The 21,095-nt window shown below is 37.5% G+C and overlaps 2 protein-coding genes across 2 annotated transcripts; both read right to left on the bottom strand.

The window, feature by feature from the left end:
* Positions 1-7,671: 7,671 nt before the first annotated feature.
* LOC147565914 (protein NUCLEOLAR COMPLEX ASSOCIATED 4-like) lies at positions 7,672-14,365 on the bottom strand. The gene is made up of 16 exons (XM_086652385.1): positions 14,152-14,365; positions 13,049-13,453; positions 12,851-12,943; positions 12,559-12,635; positions 12,277-12,329; positions 12,130-12,178; positions 11,858-11,961; positions 11,552-11,643; positions 10,802-10,903; positions 10,209-10,267; positions 9,959-10,133; positions 9,582-9,755; positions 8,905-9,061; positions 8,617-8,674; positions 8,398-8,503; positions 7,672-8,095 (listed from the first exon to the last, which is right to left on the bottom strand). The coding sequence occupies exons 2-16, from the start codon at positions 13,388-13,390 to the stop codon at positions 7,907-7,909; spliced, it is 1,830 nt and encodes a 609-aa protein (XP_086508511.1). The 5' UTR covers positions 13,391-13,453; positions 14,152-14,365; the 3' UTR covers positions 7,672-7,906.
* Positions 14,366-16,846: 2,481 nt separating this feature from the next.
* On the bottom strand, positions 16,847-20,359 carry LOC147565913 (Protein kinase superfamily protein). Its single transcript, XM_086652388.1, has 8 exons — positions 19,235-20,359; positions 18,970-19,074; positions 18,382-18,504; positions 18,125-18,295; positions 17,862-17,991; positions 17,545-17,754; positions 17,176-17,346; positions 16,847-17,050 (listed from the first exon to the last, which is right to left on the bottom strand). The coding sequence occupies exons 1-7, from the start codon at positions 19,939-19,941 to the stop codon at positions 17,179-17,181; spliced, it is 1,614 nt and encodes a 537-aa protein (XP_086508514.1). The 5' UTR covers positions 19,942-20,359; the 3' UTR covers positions 16,847-17,050; positions 17,176-17,178.
* Positions 20,360-21,095: the final 736 nt, after the last annotated feature.

The following is a 21,095-nucleotide window of genomic DNA, read 5'->3' as shown; positions in this document are numbered from 1 at the left end:
TCCGCGATGACCACTCGGGCTGGCGGACTAAACGGACGGACTAACCGGAATTTTTTTCTCAAAATGTCCGCCCGTGTCCGTTTTATCCAACCGGACATGTCGGGCACCGGTCGGTCGGACGTCGGGTATAGTGTTAAAATACCTAAACAAATGCCAAAATTCAAAATTTACTAAAGTAACAAATTTACATAATTATAGTTATAAGATTAGAACTTAATCTCTAAATGAATTCAAAAATTACAAAAGTTAATATTCAAATCAAGAAAGTCATAAAAATGACAGTATGTTGCATAAGATAATGACAGTAATGTTGTTGTATCCTGAAAAAAAAAAATCAAGTAAGAATGACTTGAACAAAATAGTAATAATGATTTAAACAGATAAAATAATAAAGATTCAAAGTTAAAATAGAAACAAACAGAGAAGAAAATCTCTTACCGAGTTTAGATCTGAAGATGAGTAGATCGAAAAAAAAGAGAAGATGAATAGGTCGAACAGAAAAAAGAGAAGATGAGTAGATCAAACAAAAAGATGAAGAAGATGAGTAGATCGAACAAAAAGAAAGAGAAGATGAGTATATCTTACCGAGTTGATCGAACGGTTGAAGCCTTGAGGTTGAAATCTTGAAGATAAGTTGAAAAGTTGGAGACTAAAGGTTAGAGATTTAGGGTTCTTCAAACATGTGTCTCAGCAGTCATACCTACATTGAGGGGTTGAGAATTTGGGAATGAGAAGAGAAGTGGTCGGGAGAAGGGTAAAATGATTTTAGGTTTTGTTTTGTATTTATATATAAGTCACTTGCAAATCTAAAGGCTCAAATATAACCCTAAGAAATCTAAGGGTCAGTAATCTTTCGGGCTAGAGGCGGGTAATCCGGACGGGCGGACGGACCTTCACTTAAGCGGTCGGTCACGGGCGGACCTCCGGGTAGGCCCTTTTGTCCGTGACCGTCCGCTAAAGCCTTCTCGGTCGGACGGGTCTTGCCCGATTCGGTCACGGGCGGTCCCGGTCCTTTGCGGACGTGGGCGGACGCGGGCGGATCCGGGTTTTCGGACCAAATTCCCAACCCTACTCCCCATTCTTTCATTTCTCTATGAAACCCACCTACCTCCGTCTCCCTCGCACCCTCTCCCCCCTCCCCCTCCCCTCTCTCTTATCTACAAAGAGTTTTCTTTTTCTTCTTTTGTGCTCAAGGGTTTTGTATATTGGATCTCCTTTGTATCACGAACGGGATCACTTCATTGGTGTTATATGACTATGAAAGGCTTCGAGAAGCTCCACAACTATAATGGATTTTTGAAAGTAGCCTATTTTCTCTATGCATTTTTTCTCAAAACTGGAATTGACATGAATGAAGGAAGTGAAAAAAAAAATTCAAATAAGAGATTCATTTTCAATTCTACGGATCATTACTAAAATATATAACAGTGAACTTTTAATGTGAGTTCACCGAAGTATGAATAATTTATAATATTCGAATATCTATTGTTATTGGAAAAACAATATATGTCGAATCTTACGTAACATGTTTGATAATACTGTTTGAATCTAGCAGTCACAACCTCACAGGTCACACTCGTATATGTATTATATATGTATATGTATATATATTATATAAAAGCAATGGTCTTTTTACAATGGTCCTGACATACACACTTGCGAACAACTGGTAGCCCAGTTAGTAGTGCATCTACTGTGCAACACGATTCGGTTCCATGGAATTGCAAATATCTAATATTATTGAACTTGAGTATAAATAAAGTAGTTCGTTGTGTTGTAGGCTAGTAGTTTCGTTGGACTTTAGGTCAGTAGTTTCAATAAAATTTATATGACAGTTATCGTGTTTATCACATCTTATCCTTGCAGTAAGAAAATGGAAATTAAGAACTTGGAGCATACTTTTGAAGGATATAATCCTTCGGTCTGAAGGAGATGTCCTTCTGAAGGAGATGTCCTTCTGAAGGAGCGTCATTCGACCAAGGTGGCAATACGTACAATTTGTCAGTTAGGATGACGATGACTTTATCTGGAAGATCATCTAGTCCGGTCCAATTAGGGGTCGTAATGCTTAGCTAGAAGCTGCTTACGATCGTCGGGTTATTTCGGTAATCCGCGACTAACATAGACCGGATCCTACCACGGGTTACACCAAAGAGTGGTAGCTTGATCGGGATATGATCCACTCTGATAGTGCTTAAAAGATAGAAAAGAATCGGGCTCGAAAGAGAAGTCCGAAAAGGCGAAAAAAGCACACTTTATGGGTCGGCAAGGGAATCCCTTCAAGGGATTCCCCTGGCCGGCCATATAAGATAAGTGGGTCGGCCAAAACAAGCCCATAAGGGGTTGTTATGGCCGGCCACACTAAGGGGAAACCCTAATTAGGGTTTTTCCCTAATTAGGGAATCCTAGAGGAACTAAACTCCTTTTGTGTTTATCCTTTCTGAGAGACTTTTTAAGATTCTTTATTTGAGTAGGACTCTACTAAGGTAATGCCTATATAAGGATCAGTTCTAAGTTCAAAAAGTGTGTGGATTTTTCTCAAGAGAAAACTGCATCTCTCTCACAATATACAGCTTATGGAGATAGAGGGTTTTAGAGAAAAAGCTCACAATCTATTTATGAAGTCAAAAGAAGAATAGTTCTTCTTCTCAACCTTCAATGGAGTTCTAACAGACAACAAAAGGGGAAATCAAGTTATTAACTCGGGTGTCTCAAGTAGAGGAGGTAAATATGAAGTCCAATTCGTGGGAAAGCGAATCCAGGTATTCTACTTTAAGTTTCTAGTTCATTATTAGTTCATGCATATGATCCTGGTTAATTAGTGTTAAAAATATGATGTTTGAGATTCCGCTTACAACACTAGTTAGATGATTAGTATGTATTGGAACGTACAAAACCCTACAATGGCATCAGAGCCGTTTGCATATAACTAGTTTTGAATGGAACGAATTAGATCCATACTTGATTTATTAGATAGATTAGTTTGAATGGAGATTCGGACACATTTTGGTTAGTTTAAATTAGATTTATTCGTAATCAAAACACGTATTTGAAAGAGTTTCAATACGTAGAATCATTAGATTTTCAGTTTTTTTATAAGAGTTTTCGAAAACGTATCTAATGGATTATAGATTTTGAAAAAAAAAGTTTCAAAATCATGAGTTTTTGGTGATGAATATCACAAAAACAACAGTTTTCTAAGTGAAAACAGCAGTTTTTTGGGTCCAAACAGCATGTTTTGGCTGCAAATAGCAGTTTTCGGTTGTAAACAGCAGTTTTCTGGGCGAAAACAGCAGTTTTCTGAATGAAAACAGCAGTTTTAAGTCAAAAACAGCAGTTTTAACTAAAAAACAGCAGCTAGGGTCGGATAGAAGAGAAAGAAGAGGAAAGGAATAACAGTTTCTATTCGAAAATAGAAACTGCTCCGGTCCGGGCAGCCAAGACGCGTCTGGTCGAACATACCAGATCCCGTGAGATATCCCAGGCGTCTGGCCGCACAGACCGGACGCGTCTGACCGCACAGAGGTATTATCATCTAACTATTGATCTATTTGATCAAACAGATCTATGATCTGTTTCAGAAAGGTGATAAAAATATCATGTAATATTTTTGTGATGATGTTGATGGATTATAGATATATTTTAGTTTTCTTTATTTCGTGATTATGTAAACTTTGTGAAACAGATCTTACTCTCTTGAGTCAGATTTGTTTGATCAAACAAGTCTCTGATCTATTTCAAAAAGCTGAACAAATATGATGTAATTTTTTTTGTGATGAATGATAATAGATTAGCTTGATTGTTCTTTCTTTGATTATGATGTAAACTTTCTGAAACAGATCTTACTCTCTTTAGTCAGAATGTTTGATCAAACAGATCTTGAGACTTTGGTTAGTTTAATAGATAACTTGTCACTTTTTTTTGTATGTTTTGTTTAACAACTTAGAAGGACCTGATTGACGAAGACCTGTAGCCATAGATTATTTTGTTTTCTAACAGGAGAACCTGGTCACTTATCATACGATCATGGAAACTTCTCTGATCACGTTGAGATAAAAAAACACATTGGAGGGAGAGAAAGCAAGAGAGGGGGCAGGATTACGTACAGTACCATAAATTAAAGAAAGAAAAGAGAAAATGGTAACTTAGAGGTTTAATATTGTCACTTCCCCACCTTTTTGCCTAGTAATAGACATAAAATAGGCCTACAACTTATTATTTATTTTTTTGGAACCAAAAGAAAATTTATTATTTTTTGACAAAAATGACTATTAAGGGGTTGTTTTTTTTAGAACATTTACCAATTTCTAGTGTTAATAGACAAGAGGGTTTTTTAGGAGAGAGAGAGAGTCGTCTGACGTCAGCAAGCACCCAACTCTTCCCTCTCCTTTTCCCCCAAACTGAACCCTAAACCACGAAAAGCCAGCACTCAATCCACCATCTTTAATCACTTCATCACACATGCAACCTCTTTTCCCACCAACATACCATCGATAATCACCCCAACACATACCAATTTCAACATCAGCTCATCAAATCAACTACAAACCACCCAATCTTCTATGTAAACCAGCTTAAAACTTAGCTTGTTTCCTAGTTACCCCTTCACGCAAACCATTAGAACCCTCTTCTATAAATCACTCAAACCATTAATTTTAGTTTTTTTCGTGAAGAAGCAGCAAGCACTTCGCAAGGTTTTGGAAAGATCATCTCACGGAACGTCGCGTGAGATAGGAAGCTTCACGTGAAGTGATTGATCAAAGGAATCCATGGAAAATGCTTAGCAAGTTGGTTCCCCCTTGAACGGCGATTAGAAGACAGTAAATTAGCAAAGGGGAGGTAGCGAAGAGAGTGGATTTGTGCTCATAACGTCATAAAGCAAGGCTTATTTCAATAGTCAGAGCAGTAATCCCTATTTCATTAGTTCCTTCTTAATATAATTAACCTTTTAGTTGATCTTCTTCTCTTATTAGCACTTGATCCAGGGCTTTTTGTTTTATTTAATCTGATGCCTAACTGCCCTTGGTCCAGGTTCTAATTTCCTTTCGAGGTTAAGAATTTGATAGATAGTCAGTTATCAATGTTGCATGGCTATTTTACTACTTCACTTGATCATAAGCCTTGTATCTATAGAGGTCGAGCTTAAAGACCGTCAAATGGTGGTTGTTTTCATCCTTATACTGTTAATCGAAGACCAAATCCTAGGTTCAAACATCTCTTCTATCTCTATTGAACACAACTTAAACCTCAGATCTTCATTTACCATCCTTCATGACGGCACCAAGAATGCTTTTAACGGCAAAGATCAAATTATGTTTATTTGGATCCATAGATTAACCTAGTGGCTCATGGGTTCGTATCGATTGTCTTATAAGAAGTTTAATATTAGTATTAACTTACCTTTCGACCTAGGAAGGCACAACGATTCACATAATTGTGTCCATCTTCATAGCCCACCTTTTGTCTCTCAGCTCAATCTCTGTCGATTACTTTTGTATTTGATTTACGAATAGATTTAACTTTTTATCCAAATTCCGTAACATGTTCACTTCCACGCCTCTTCGCAATTCATTTGCAAACATTTGTCGGATTAGCAGGGTATTTATACTCGGGCTATAACGGCGATCCCATTTACCAAGTGTCTGATCAGAGTCTACTTTTTGGAACTCGAGCGGATATGGTCTCTGTATATGGAGAATACTGGCGGGATAGCTCGGAATCTTCATTTGGTTCCACCTTACAGACATTCCGCATTTCGTTCTGAAACTTTGGGTGTCTGTTTGCCTAATGCACCCTATCTAATGTTCTAAGCGGAATCTCAACATCTAATATGTTAACACTAGATTACCAGGATCGTTTTATGCATGAACTAAACAATGAAGTAGAAGAAGGAATAAATACCTTTATCGCGTTTTTCCCTCGAACCATTCCAATTCGCGTGTGAAGACCGAGAGCTTCGTGTGTAGCTCCTCTACTTGAGACACCGAGTTGGTTAACTTGATATCCTTTCTTTAATGTCTGCTATGACTTAATAGAAGGTTGAGAAGAACTCTTCTTCTTGACTAGATTGATAGAATTAATCTTCTCTCTAACTTCCTCTCTCTCCACTAGTTGTATATTGAGAGAGAGAGAGAGATGTGTAATTTTCTCTTAGAAAATTCCACACAAAGGCTCACCAAATCTTGTGCACACACTTATGTCTAAGGAGGTCTATTTATAGGGAACATAGAGTAGGTATTTGACCCAAACTAGGATTTTTCTTAAAAATCTCCTCTTAGACTTATCCCAAAAGAATCCCTTGTTAGGGTTTAGTGTGGCCGGCCACTATAGCCCCCTTATGGGCTTATGGTCGGCCCCTTTATGGGCACCCCCGGGCTCCCTTTCGGGCTCGGGTTTGTGTGTATGTGTTTGGACTCTTCCGAACACTATTTGGCCTTACCAATAATGGATCCAATCCACTTATTTGTCACTTTATCACTAGTCAACTCTCTCCGATCAAGTTACCACTCTTATGTGTAACCCGTTGTAGGATCCGGTGTATGTTAGTCGTGCCGAATTGTTCCGACGATCGTATTTGGCTTCTAGCAAAGCACTACGACCCCTAATTGGACCGGACTGAATGATCTTCATAAAGAATACATCTTTATCCTAACTGACAAATTGATCGCATTGCCATCTTGGTCGAAGGACACTCCTTCAGAAGGACATCTCCTTCAGACCGAACGGATATATCTTTCAGTTTCATCTTTCAATCAACCGGAAGGACTCTCAAGACCACATTACATATCATCCTCTTGCAGAGTTGGCAGGATTATATGCTACAGAATGAAGGAAGCTCCACTAATCGAAGCAATATTATGCAATTCCTCAATTTCTGTAATTTTGTTGTTTTTCTTTGTTTACGGTTATGTATGTTTTTCTAATTTGAATCTTGTAATAGACTCTTAAGTCTAATGCATTTGCTTTCAACAAAAAAAAATTCTGGTCTTTATAACAATGCAAACAATTATATGTGTGCGTACCAGAGGGTTTTTAGAATCCAAAAAGACCAAAACTCCTGCATTCCTGCTTGATACTATTGATTAAAGTCATTCAATCAGATTAAGCGGGTAACAAAAAATACATGAATTCCAAATTGAGAGAAGCACCATGAAAAGCTTTAAACTACACGAATCCAATATGTTGATATTTTTTTGGCTTAAAACTCAACAAAAATACTTTATTTTCACATAAATTTAATAAATCTTGGATTTGCACTTCCATGAGATTGAACCTGGGATCTCTGTATTGCGGAATAGATGCACAACCAACGAGGATCCTAAGCTCCAAACCTGTGGAACAATTTTTTTTCCTTTTAAGATTGTTGATTGGTCCCTACAATTCATTGTACTTAAATGTCCTAGTATTCCTCAAAACAAATATGAAACGAAAAGTCTCCACCTAGTCTATGATCAAGGATTTTTAGTAGATTTATCACCGTAGACATCCAAAAAATATGAAACCTAATAACCATCAGGAAAAGCTTTACATTATGGCTTCCCAAAAATCATTCTACTTACCTCCGAGTTACTATTCCTCCTTTACAGTCAGTGAGGAGCGGGAGGGTCGGGGAATGGTATTCCTAATGACTAAAAATGAGACTGTTCATCTCACTTAATCAGAGATGGATTACAAACACAAAAGAAACCCAAAAATTTTAATCAAGAAAATGATACAAAGGGGTTACATATCTTAGGTGCAGAATATAAAGGATTAGCAAACTCGAATATCATTTAAAGAACACCTACGATGTTAAAAATCTGTGATTTTTCTCATACAAAATTGACTATATTTCGGACATTAAGAAAAAAAAAGAAATGCTACTAAAGTACAAAATTTCTGGCCCACAATGGCATTTCGCTTTAGTTCAAGAACTTTCCGCCCGCTGTCTCTTTGCAGACTTGTGACCATCTTCCTCAATCTCAGCATTCCCATTTTCAAGTTTTTCGCAGGCGTCAAGTTTGAAAGTCCATCCAGGAAAATCAGACTCTGAGAAGAGAGACGTTGGAGTAGCTTGGTAGAATGCCAGTGGGACTTGTTTAATCCTCCTTCCTGTCTGCAATTTTAAATTTGAACAGTTAAGTAATGATAATGAAGACAGAGAAGCAGATTTGTCCCATTCAAGCGCAGTTTACATGTAGAATACAGTTGCTTTTGATTAGCATCAGGAACGTCAAAATATATAAACGAAAGAAACAATTTTTATTCAGTTTTAGGCATGATCAGACTTGCAAAAACTCGAATAATTTGATCCTGCCTAATTAACAAGAGAATGATAATTGACTCTGAGAAGGGTAAACTCAAATTATAGTCCTATTAACTCAGGCCAGTGATAACAATGACTTGATATGATCTTACCGCTTCTCTGAATATCGTGGCATATGAACCGGAACTGAAATCCTTGACATTAAGTTCAGTAGTTTTGGCTCTAACTGTCAAGTCATTCTCGAGTGACATCACAAATCTAGAAAGAAAAGGAGTAAGAAGAGCACAGTATTAATAACATTCCACTAACAATAACATTATTAATGAGTACATCAATAAATGTAAAAACAGTTGCTGATAGAACATGATTACCTTGAAACAGCTGGACAGTAATGGTGGCGAAGCGTATCTATCTCCCAGAGAGAACTTCCTGTTCCAAGCACAAGTATCAGCTTGACACTTCTTTCATACAAATTTGTAAAACATTTTCAAATGTTTGAGGAATCAGTTCAAAACAACAGATAAGTAGATATCCTTGTGCCATTCAAGGTTTCGAAAGAAAAAAAAAACACAATAACTAATATGTACGCACAATAGAAAATATTTATATTTCCAATGCAAAGCAATCAAGTTATTTAACAAGTAGGGGGAGAGAATTACTCAAGGCATTAGATTTTGCAGGATCTTTTTCTGTGGCGTTGAAAAGATCAACGCCTAATCTTTTACTGATTGTTTCTAGGCTGGCATCAGACTCTTTAGCAGTTTCTGATTCATTTTCTGTTGTGGAGACGTCTTTATCATCTTGATCATCAGCTTGCTGTTGTACATGAGAAATAGAGAGCTTTATTGTTTCATTCAGAAGAAAGATTTTAGAAATTTCCCCCATCATGAAAACTCGGGGAAACTATTCCGAGCAAGAGAAAAGCATGTAAAAATTCCAGAATAACCAAAGACACAAGATGTCACCAGGTCTATTAGGTTTAGCATGAGAATCTTAAAGGATGAACAAATTGTATGGTTGAAGAGTCTACTGAAAGGATTAGAAACTTACAGACGAAGAAAATAAACAGTCAGAGATGGTTCAAAACTATGAAAACTAGGACCAAACAATAACGGCACATGCATCCACACAAGTATAAAAACCAAAAGACCAATAAAATGCGCCACTAACAAAATATCTAACCCTACCCGAAAGGGTACTGATTGATCATTAGATAAAAATTTTACATATTACATTCCACAATTGCATCAAAGCCCTTGCTTTCTGGGTTATAGCATTTAAATTTGGAATAAAAGCATGGGAGATGTTGATTTAAGGGTAAAAACTGTTGGATTACCTGATGGACCAAACAATTAATTGAAGGATGTCTCCGCAAAAGATTGTGAATGAGAGCAATAATAATTAATGACCCGGAAGGAGGTACTACGAGCACCATTCTACTCAATTTCTTAGCAAATGCAGCAGCCAAATATGCTGGAAGAAGTGGAGACTTTAAGCAAGAGTCCAGAAGCTGCATTGACGGAAAGTTTTGGTCAAAATAGTTAAGCATTCAAGTCAACTATCCACTTCTTTATTATATTTGTTACATAACAAGTATGCATGTTGGATATAAGATCTCGTTTTTTCTAGATTTTCTGTTCTTATACGTAATAGTCGTTATGTCATCAGCTGATAAAAGAAGGTTCATTCAACGAACTAAACAGCAATTAATACCTCAAAAAATTTGGCACGATGCTTTGCCAAGAAAATGGAAGGTTCCAGTAACGCATAAAGCTGTTCATAAAATTTGGGATATTCTAGGCCATGTTGTGTCATTAGAATGAAGAGACTGCTAAGAGCCATCACACTTATAACACCACCAATGTCATATGATGTCGTTAGAAAGTCACTGCACATTGACAAATGAAAAATCAGGTTTTCTCGTTATTGAGGAAGGTTTAACAAAAATAAGGTGTGACCTTACCATAACATTATGGGATTTGACAGATAAGGAATAACCTCCTGATGGAGAGTAGCAAGAACCTGAGTAAGATGTGATGTCGTTAGTAATAAGCATGCAAATGTTTATTTTAGAAAAGAGAAACAAGATGGTTGTAAAACAAACATTATCCTAAGTCAAGGCGAATGAACTAATCAGTAAACCTTCATTAAGCAGTGGAAAAAATATAAATAGGTGATTGCTTTGCCCATGCCTTCTATGACACTGTCCTTTATAATAGAGTGTACATATAGACGATAGTATATTTTCAACTATCAGTCTGATAAAGTCCAATACTTCCGATCCTGATTTGAGGTTCACCTGCTTCTAGGAACTGTTAATTTGCTTTCTGAGTTTCTATTTTCAAGCATGAATTAGAAAGTCTTAGGTTTCTACGGCAGTATCCTAAAATCGGAGGGCAAATACAAAAAAAAAAAATATATCTCAACCTGCCAAAGTTGAAACAGTTTAAGAATTTTAAATGGGTAAAAGAACATCAATCAATGAAATCATGGAAGGACAGAACTCATCGGGTATTAACCAACGAGTACCAACATAGAAGGATCAGTAAAGCATACCTCTTTGTACAAATCAAGAGGGAGTTTCAGCCTAAGAAATGACAACCATGCTCCAGTGAACTTTGATTTCACCTTTTTGGCAATTCGAGATGAGGATAAGACCTGTATAAGAAACAAAACAGTAACAATCATCAAACTTTCAAATGCCAGAACAACCGAAATCTCCTCCTTTGTCAATAAAACCCTAAATTATAGAAGTATGTGTTTAAAAGATGAAGGAAAATGCAAAATCATGATCAGTTGCTTTTCACTGGTTTGCTTTTCTACTCATACTTGCATACAAATGCACGAGATATCTTAACATAAGAATTATGAGTTTATGACCATAAAACTTAAGTTGTACTTCTACACCTAGGAATTTTAGGTATTAGAATTACCAATATTACATAGTTCAATAGAACACTTCCCGATTCCAGCAAATGATTAGTAATTCCTCAGACAGGCATCTTCGCCTCTAAGGAATTTTTGCTAATTCCAAGATTTCTTATAGGTTCCAAGTGCGGATTCCTTAAGAACCAAACACATACAATGACTTGTATCCAAGTTGTATCTACCATTACTCTTGTGAGTACCAACAATATATTCCTCTTGCACTACACAATTTTAGTGACAGAGACAATATCTTCTTTTTATTTAAGTTGAGAGACATTTGGTTTCTCAAACAGATAGTGAGTTTATTGCAGAAAGGATGAAAAATTTTCACTCGTAAGGAAAATTGAAAAAAATAGTTTAAGGATACAATTAACTTACGCCATTGTTACAATTCTTTGACTTCTTCTGATCGCCTCCCACATGTGAAAGATCATCTGAACCTTTACCATTATCTTCTTTGGATGCCAATCCTGAATTAAGTGCAGTAGGAGAAAATGTAAGGACTTGGGAGAGCTGTTCGATCAAAGATCTAGGAGGTATACTAAGCTATGCAGAACCATCGAGGTGGACTAAAAAAAATTTAACCTACTTAAAGTGGCATTTGTCTTTTTAAATTAACAAAGCGTGTTTTTGAAAAGTCTTCCAAGAAATTTAACCTGTGATAAAAAGAATGAAGTTACTCACCTAACTTGCTCCACATCTCGTTGTTAGATTCCCCTTCTTCACTCACTAGAGGAGAGATGTGTGACAAAATATACTGGATCTTGCGAATGGCAAGCTCAGCATTGCTTCATAAATAAAAGAATATAGTAAGACCAAGTATTAACTTTTTAGTTATTAATAAGAAACACAGGTAACCAAAGACAATGGGTGCGCACGCGTGTGTGTGTGTGTGTGAGAGAGAGAGAGAGAGAGAGAGAGAGAGAGAGAGTGAGTGAGTGAGATTCTGTGCACACCTTGATCTAGAAATAGGTTCAGCACCCTCTACACTCACACTGATGTTATCTAGCAGAAAGGAACGAACTAATTTACCAAAGAGACAAAAAAAGGTGAAATGGAAAAAAAAAGAACATATAACACAACAATGTCCATCGAGTAGGTACCTGTGGGTTCCAATTTCTTCGCAAGTTCTTCCATGCTAATGCATGTGTAATAACTGCAACACGATTTGATGTGTCAAAAGCTTGCTCATTATCATTCTTGGATGTTCATAAAGTAATACGAATCAATAATTTCAAAGCTCTAACTCTTTTTCTGACAAACTAATACTAAGAGAAACATTCATAGAATCACTAGTATACTAGATTAAGACAACATAATCAGATAAAGACACTCGTCAAATAAACAAACATCAGTTTCCAAAAACCAATGAAAAATTGCAGTACCGAACATCTACATATTTGAAGAACTTTGAAGCCAGCATTTCGAGGAAAGGATCATCAACGGGTAAAGCTGATTGGATCTGAAATTGATGAAACAGCTAATTAATCATTAAAAGTGGAAGGAACCCAAATTCAATTCTCTCTAATCTTAAACTACATTTAACCATGAAACAGAGGAGGATGCATCCCGAGTTAAATAAGGTTTCGGAGGGGAAAAAGTTTGACACCAAACTCAATGGCTTGAAGTAATTTGGCACCAAACTGAATCGTTCTTTTAGAGAATGTGTGAACTTACGATGGTCTTGAGAAACCTGCGATATATTGCAAACTGAAACCTCCCATCTTTTCCCAACTTCACAAATTCCATTATAGCATCCAAAGCAATATCCTGATAAAAGCACATTTGAAAAAGCAAACACATAGATAAACAAGTTAACCGAAGTGAACCAAAGACACAAAATCCCAATCAAGAGAAAAGGAAGACGGAACTTACCGTTAGAGCTTCATCAGACTGACTAGAAACAGTAATAGCAATGAGAAATGTCACAAACTCATCAAACTTCGATCGAAGCCATGTTCTATAAACAAAATCAGGGTCCTTGGATAATTCACCTATTACTGAAGACTTAGCCGAAGAAGAAGGGAGGTCGGGGAGGAGAGGGATGAAGAATGATTGAAGAGAGATAATGGATTCAAGAACATGTTGAGGTTCACGAGATGAAGGTGAGACGAAAGTGAGAAGAACTGAGAGGTTATTGATGTAAGCTTTTGATGATAGAAGTTGTTCACCTAGGGTTTTCAGCTCTTCAAGACTGTACTTACTCTTCTTCTTCATCTTCTTACTTGCTGGAGCCACGGCTGCAAGTTTGCTTTAGTCAATGGAGTTCGTGCAGCAAACCTAGTGAAACAGAGTGAGAGAGAGAGAAAGACTGTTAGGTTTTTGAACATTGAAACGGCCGCTACAATTTTATCAAATTTTCTCTCTGTTTCTCCAAACTCGGATGGTCTCGTAAAATCTCCTTCAGTTACTCGAGCTGATCAAGACCAGCTCGGGCCTGACAAGTGACATTGCCTAGCCCAATTGATACACTAAACAAAGCCAATTGGTCCGGAAATATTCCGACTATGTCAGATTTGATTGAAATTTCAATGTACTAATTCAGTTTCATATCATATGTTAATGGTAGCATTGGAAATATAGCAGTTTTGTAGTCCGATATGTTGCAAATTTCATACACCGTGAAAAATTAGTCTTCTGAAATTTTAAACTCTATAGATTACTGAAATTTCGAAGTTAATTCATACTTTACTCGGTTGCTGTAACATTATTAAACAAAACCCTAAAACAGATTGTAACAAACTCAATTTCCAAGTTAACTTCAAACTCTATTAAAACCTGTTTTAAATTTAAACAAAACCATAAACAGATTGTAACAAATTTCAAACTTTATTCGGTTGCTGTATCATTATTAAACAGAAATACCCTAGATTGTATAAATTTAGATGTTCATTCATACGGCTAAGAGATTGTAACAAAACCCTAAGAGCATCATATTTAAGAAACGCCTAAACGGTTTTCTCAAATTTGAAGTATACCTTGAGAATAGTACAGCACAAGGTTGGAAGAATGAAGGTTTCTTTCTCTCTCTCTCTTCCGGCGCAAGGTTGAACTGTGGGTTTGGGAAAGAATGGAGGATTCTGCGGTTCCTGTTGGAAGAAAGAGGAAAAATGAGGGTTTTGGGTTTAGGGTCCAGATTGTTAGGTGTGGGACTGGGGGGGGACCAAACGGAAATGATAAAGAAATGAGGGATTAACCATGTAACAAATACAAGAAATAAAAGGGTGTAAGCCCCTTCTTTTTTCTCTTGGGCCGCCCCTCTCTTGGCACTCCCCATGCACTTCGAACTGAGCAGTCTGAGGTCCACGTCCAAGGTGGTTCGGGGTAATTCGGACTGGGCTGACTCCATGTTGTTCAAGCCCGGCACGAATTAGACAGACGGGTTGCCCCAGTCTGTGGGGGACTAAGAGTGAGATTAGATAAGAGTAAAAAGGAGGGGTCGCTTATAGATGCACCCAATACCCAAGCACCAGCTGGGCAAAATTTGATACGTGGCTTCACACATGGGAAATCTCCCAGTATATTAGGTTTCTCTATCATTATTGGGTAAAGTATCATTCATTTACGCGGGTTGATCAAGAACGGCTCGCCCCTACCCACTGACATGCATAGCCCAATTGATTCGCCCCTACCCACTGACATGCATAGCCCAATTGATACAGTAAATGAGTAAACAAAGTCAATTAGTTCGATCACATTTCATATTAGGTCAGATTTTATTCGATTTTATTCTTGTGACACGTATGTGGTGCATGAATGGAATGAATACCACAAATCACATTGTGAAATGATATTTAACAGACAAAAATGAATTAGGAATGGCATTCTTCCGACTAAAGGACCCCAGACGGCATCGGTGGCTTTATTATTCATTTATTTAGAGTTGTCAATCATATAAGGGAGCGTCTAAAGGCGCCTCTCAAAATTGTTGTAGGCACCTCTCTAAAGGGGTTGAACGTAGTCAACTCCCAACAACTGCTGGCGCCTCCCAAAAACTGTAAGCGAATCCCTTCGGACTGACCAATACGAAGCCCAAAACATTGCCCAATCTGACATGTCCCGGATTGGTCCAGTCTGAGGCCCAACCTCAGACTGGTCAGTCGAGACCTCCCCAAATCTCACAAAACTCTAGGGTTTCTTTATCCCCAAATCTCAGGTTTCTTCAATGCATAAAAATCTTGGCAAATCTAGGGTTTCTTCATCTCACAAAAATCTTCCTTCCAATCTCAGTTCAGTTTTGTTTAGATAAGTCAAATATTCTACTAAACCAGTAAACCTATACTCTTTTGTGTTTAATCTCTTTGATAGATTAATAGACTTTTGTTGGTTTAATCTCTCGTGGTTGATTTTCAAATTTTCAGAGAGAAATAAGTCGAAGAAGAGGAGGCACGTGGGAGGGCGTGAGTTGGAGGTGCTATGGGGGCGCACAGCAGTTTTGGGAGGCGCCTATAGATGCTCCTATCAAATAATTAGGGACAAAATACTACCACCTTATTCCTAACAAAACCAAATAATAGAAGAAGATATTATCAAATACTAAGAATCACATTATGAATCTTTTTTTTTTGTTTTTTTTTTTTTTTTGATGAGATATCTTCTTCTTTTTGTTGAAAGATCAGATTATGAATCTTCAACACAAAAAAAAAAGAATCACATTATGAATTTATAATTTCTAATCATCTTTTTTTGTCAAACATATTCTCATGTGTGTCATTGGCATTGGATCCTAAAACTACATCAGGCTGTCTTTTCCAACTTCATATGAAATCTTAAGCAAACGTCCAAAGGAAGTGTACATAGGGGTCTACTATCACTTGATAGAGCTCTTTGTGCTCCAAGAGAGAAACGAAGAACTTCGTTCAGAGACGTATTACATAAGAGACTGGACTTTATTTATAGACGAAGATTTCATCTCACGAACTACCAATACCGTTGAGAGGACACTGAGGAGTGCTACAATGACAAAATATTTGACAAAATCCTTGACTTAATGATTCACTTTCGTTAAAGGACAGATTTTTCAAAGTTTGACTTCAATCTAGACCGTTCTTTTATCCGTGTGACTCATCAAATCAAGGATTTGATCAAAAATCCTTTGTACACTTAGCATTTCCTACCGTTATAATTGCACAAAGCCTCCTAAAGATCTCAATTACCCATCTCTCATTGGATTCTTTAATGCAAGTGCTTCTTCTTTTTGACACTGAAGTCACTCACGAATCTACGGTGACGTTGGTACGAGACAGAATGTTAACTTTTACTATTAAGTTCACATCCTTGAATGGATTTACTCTGAAAACCAATAGTTTTCGGAGAAACTTGAAAAGCAAAGTTTTTCAGTCACTATGAAGGGACCAAAATTGATGAAACTAGTAGTTCATGGTTCAACTGGGTTGAATAGGTGGAAAATGTGTAAGAAATTCAATTATAGCTACATGACTCAGGCTCAGTTCCTCGGACAGTCAGAACTCACTAATGATGAAATATTGAAATGATTTGATATCTGATTGATAAGAGCACATTTACATGAAGAGCAGGGCGGGCCTGTGGACATCTGAGGTGGAACTTCGCAACCTCTAAATTACAATTAGGGCCAGTCAGCACTTGGTTTGTGTCCCCATGATGTGTCTCAATGGCATTGTTCTTCCGCCTTAATTATTAACAAGAAAGAAAAAATCAACATCAATTATTATCATTGAACAAGGAAACCCGTAATTCGTGAAACAACAACCTCAATCATGGGTAATGTCTGAAGTGGTATATATATTACTACATTTGAAGACGAAAAAACTTACATACAAATACTTCAAGAAAATGATTCCAAACAGTGGTCGTCTTCAATCATATACCTTGCTTGCCTTTGAGATGCTACAAAAACTAACAAGACCATATAACAGTGATTACTACCATTCATATACAGATAACTTCGAAGTAAAAAAAATGGCATTTTTCATAAGTCAACTCTCTATGGAGAGAAGCAATCGATAAATCAGTGGTTTCACCTTTTACACAACTTCTGAATCCACCACCACCTTCTCGTCCGAGAACTCTGGCTTTTTCCACCTTGTCCTGGTTGCTTGGCTGCCACTGTCATACCCACTGCTGTCTCCAGACTCAGTTACCGCCTTCAGATCACGATATGCACGTACTGAGTCCCGCCCAGCTCGATGATCCTAAGAAAGCATAATAAGCAACGGACATAAAAAAGTCAGATTAGTGCGCAAAATATTAGTTAAAATATAAGTGGGAGTAAGTCTTGTAAGAGACTTATTGAATCCGTTTTAAGTTCTAATGTCGAATGGCTATAGCAGAAAAATGACACATGGTAGGGATGTAGAAATTTTGGAAGGTGATGAAGAACAGAAACATACATCTCGGAAAGTGAAATCATCGGCCTCAAGCATATGTATCACATGACCCATCTTTGGCCTCTTTTGGGCATCTGGGTCTACACATTTCAAAGCTACTAAGAGGGCTCGTTTCAATGCCCTTGAAGATGGTTTCTCGGGTAGTTTAGGATCCAAAACTCCTTCTGCATTCCTGCTTGATACCATCGATTTCAGCCATTCAACCAGGTTAACCTGAAACCCATAAGTTTGAATTAGAGAGAGAAGAATCATGAAAAGCTTTGAACTGAATTTATACAAACGTTTGATGATCTTAATATCTTTTCATGTGATTGTAATACCTCTCCGGCAGGCCGGCTGTAATTAACTGGGCTTCTCCCTGAAATTATCTCCATAATGAGAATCCCGAAACTATATACATCACTTCGTTCATTCAACATCCCTGTACTAGCGTATTCTGGAGACACGTAGCTGCAGAGAAAAAAAAAAGGCAGGACATTATGTTCGTATATTCCTGATCCGACTATATCAAGAAAATGTTGCTAAAGCTTCTTCTTTTCTTTTACTTTTAGATGGTAGTTATCATGAGGAGTTTTGAACTTACCCAAATGTCCCCATGACACGGGTAGTGACATAGCTACTGTCCGAGCCCAATAATTTAGCAAGTCCGAAATCCGATACCTTGGGGTTCCACTGCCTATCTAACAAAATGTTGCTTGATTTAACATCACGGTGAACAACCTTTGGTTCAAGCCCTTCATGAAGATATGTCAACCTATTATTTCAACCAAGTATTAGGTGTGGGCACAAATGTAAGAACAGCTCAAGCATTTATTCAAGTCGAATGAAGTTATACAATACCCTTTCGCTGTCCCGAGAATAATGTTCATACGAATCTCCCATGTAAGAGGGCTGCAAGGACCTACATCACCGTGAAGCCACTGCTCTAGATTCCCATTATCTAAATACTCGTAAACAAGCATCCTAGCCACACACCAACACAGGAAATCAGGACATGTATTTTTCTTGTTACATACAAATTCAATCCAAGCATATAAAACAACTAGTGGGGGAACCAATAGCTGCCCAAACTGTATTATAGCCCGGGTTAGCTTACTAACGGTTTCCTATAGTGATAGCCAACGAACAATGCTAGAAAAGGCTACAAATCAAAGCCTAGTCAAGATCTACACAAAATCAATGATCCTCATTTCCCGGTCAACTCTTTCTCTCTCTTGATGGACGGTTGTTTCCTATTTAGGTCTGGATAGGTCTAGTTTTGTAGCTTCTTCTATCATTCTTCATAGCCAAATAAGTTAAATATTTTCGGATATATACTAGTTAGCCGTGGGCGTCAATGCCTCTTTCTACATTACTACACCATAACAACCTCGAAATTCTGATAAAAATGGTAACCTTAGTAAGAGTACAAAATTTCAAACAACTTACCTATGAGCTCCTTCAGCACAATAGCCAAGCAACCTAACTAAATTCTTGTGGCGAACGCGCCCAATTGCTTCAACTTCAACCTTAAACTCCCTCTCAGCTTGTCCCCTGAAGAAACAATTATCTCCATTAACGAAACCCCCAGTTCAGATAGATAGATAGAAAACTTGAAACCCATGATAAACCACCATTTTACCACTAAATGCAATATACTAGGGTTTCTTCTAAATTCAGTTACAATTTTAAGCAGAAATAGACAAAATTGTACCTGTTGTTAAGCAAATTCTTGATAGCAACTTGGGAATTATCTTCTAAAACACCACGATAAACAATTCCATATCCACCCTCCCCAATTACATGTTCATCAGCAAATCCATCAGTAGAAGCTTCAAGCTCTCTAAGTGTATACCAATGTCCCCATCCCAAATGAGAAACTTCAGGGATGGAAATGGGTACTTGTTCAACTGACCTACTTTCTCCACTCCCATGAGAAGACCCACCACCACCACCGACACCTCCACCGCCACCTCCTCCACCAGTAGCAGGGTATGAAATTCGATTATCCTTTCCAATTTCAATATGAATTCTATTAGGTCCAGTTACATTCTCTTCTTCAGGATGAAGTAATAAACCAATTTGTTCTGATTCAGGTAATGGGTTTTGTTGAATTTGTACTAGATGATGATTTTTGTTGGAATCTAGTTGATAATGAGTTGAATTCTTACCTGGGTCGATTCTGATTTCTTGAATTTCTTTAGGAACATTAGGGATTGTGGTGGATTTTTTACTAGTACTAGATGAATTAGTATTTCTAGTGTTGTTTCTTTTTGAGATAAGCCAAAGAGAGAGTAAAAAGAGAAGGATAACAAAAGTAGCACCAACACAAACACCAAGAACAACCCATAATCGAAGTCCAAAAATTGAGGTTCTCTTTGATAGTTTGTCGTTCAAGAACCCACCTTTACTCTCAGTCATCTTCTTCTTCTTACTCAACTGTGAAAGTTGTTGAAGCTTTTTTTAGGAGAGAGAGAGAGAGAGGAAATGATACAAAATGAGTGTGAGAATGGAAAGTCAAAGAGAAGAGAGAGAAAATGAAAATGGTGGTGGTGGGGGAGGGGGAAGGCTTTAGAGGAGAGGGTTTTGGAGGAGGAGGAGGAGAAGAGTGAGAAAGAAAGTAGCAGCTGTCATGATAGGACCTTTGGAACAACAAAACCTCCCCACTGTAGCAAAATTAGATGAAAATATTTAATGAGGGGTAGTGTGATGCTCCAAAAATGTTTTTCTGAGCCGAATTCCGAACAAGTAAGAAAATAGTTCAGACTTCAGAGTATCTAGAATGCAGAATTTGAAAAAATTTACATGTCACTTGAATTTTTTTTAGGATATGTTAAAATAAGAAATTAGACCGAAGACCCTGTCTTAAACCTATTTTTTTTAAACTCAAATACTCCGTATTTGTATTTTTTTTTTATATTAATAAATTCAATTTTTATAAAGGCGTAGCAAAGCTATTGTAAGGTGTTGCAAGGCACTCCAAAACAGTTGTAAAGTTGTGCCAAAGCGTTGCACAGCTGTCGCAAGGTGTTGCAAATTAAAAAAAATACTAAGGGAGCTGAAGACTAAAAAAGTTGACTGATCCTTTTTAACCCAAGTTCAAATTTTTAGGGAGTTTTGGTCAATTTTCTTTATTAAAAAAGAATTTCCAATGCCAAATTCAATTTGGGTCTTAAGATGATGTGACGATATTTAATTCTAGGTATCTCAAGAGGAACATATCCAATGCAACACTAAAAAAGAAAAGGGTTATTTCCCTAATGGCCCCCAACTTTGTGACCAGCTTCCCGCCTGACCCCCTACTTTACGAAAAATACCCATATGGCCCCCTTCCGTTATAACACCGGCACTCTCTCTCCTCCATCATGTTTTCTCAATCTGCCAAGTCACGCCACATCATCTTTTACGCCACCTCATCATCTTCCCCGGCATGGGTCGCCGACCGGCCAAATTTCCGGTCGGCGACCCCTTCGCCGGAGTTTAGAGAGAGAGGAGAGAATAAAAAAAAAAAAATTTAGAGAGAGAAAAAAAAAAATTTGAAGGTCGCCGGCCGGAAATTTGGCCGGTCGGCGACC

This window comes from Eschscholzia californica, unplaced genomic scaffold, assembly GCF_041429995.1.
Source record: "Eschscholzia californica isolate CP2 unplaced genomic scaffold, dmEscCali1.0.p SCAF_1, whole genome shotgun sequence".
Taxonomy (NCBI): domain Eukaryota; kingdom Viridiplantae; phylum Streptophyta; class Magnoliopsida; order Ranunculales; family Papaveraceae; genus Eschscholzia; species Eschscholzia californica.
The sequence above is the reverse complement of the archived record's forward strand: the minus strand, read 5'-3'. Positions and strand labels throughout refer to the sequence as shown.

Bases quoted from the DNA above. Each gene is read 5' to 3' on its own strand.
- LOC147565913 (XM_086652388.1), bottom strand. From the start codon at position 19,941: ATGACTGAGAGTAAAGGTGGGTTCTTGAACGACAAACTATCAAAGAGA. The intron at 19,075-19,234 runs GTACAATTTTGT...TTGTTTCTTCAG, and splicing joins AAGAATTTGCTTAACAACAG to GGGACAAGCTGAGAGGGAGT. The intron at 17,992-18,124 runs GTAAGTTCAAAA...TTTTCTCTGCAG, and splicing joins CGTGTCATGGGGACATTTGG to CTACGTGTCTCCAGAATACG.
- LOC147565914 (XM_086652385.1), bottom strand. From the start codon at position 13,390: ATGAAGAAGAAGAGTAAGTACAGTCTTGAAGAGCTGAAAACCCTAGGT. The intron at 12,330-12,558 runs GTACTGCAATTT...ATCGTGTTGCAG, and splicing joins TTCAAATATGTAGATGTTCG to TTATTACACATGCATTAGCA. The intron at 8,675-8,904 runs GTAATTCTCTCC...TGCTTGGAACAG, and splicing joins TGCAAAATCTAATGCCTTGA to GAAGTTCTCTCTGGGAGATA.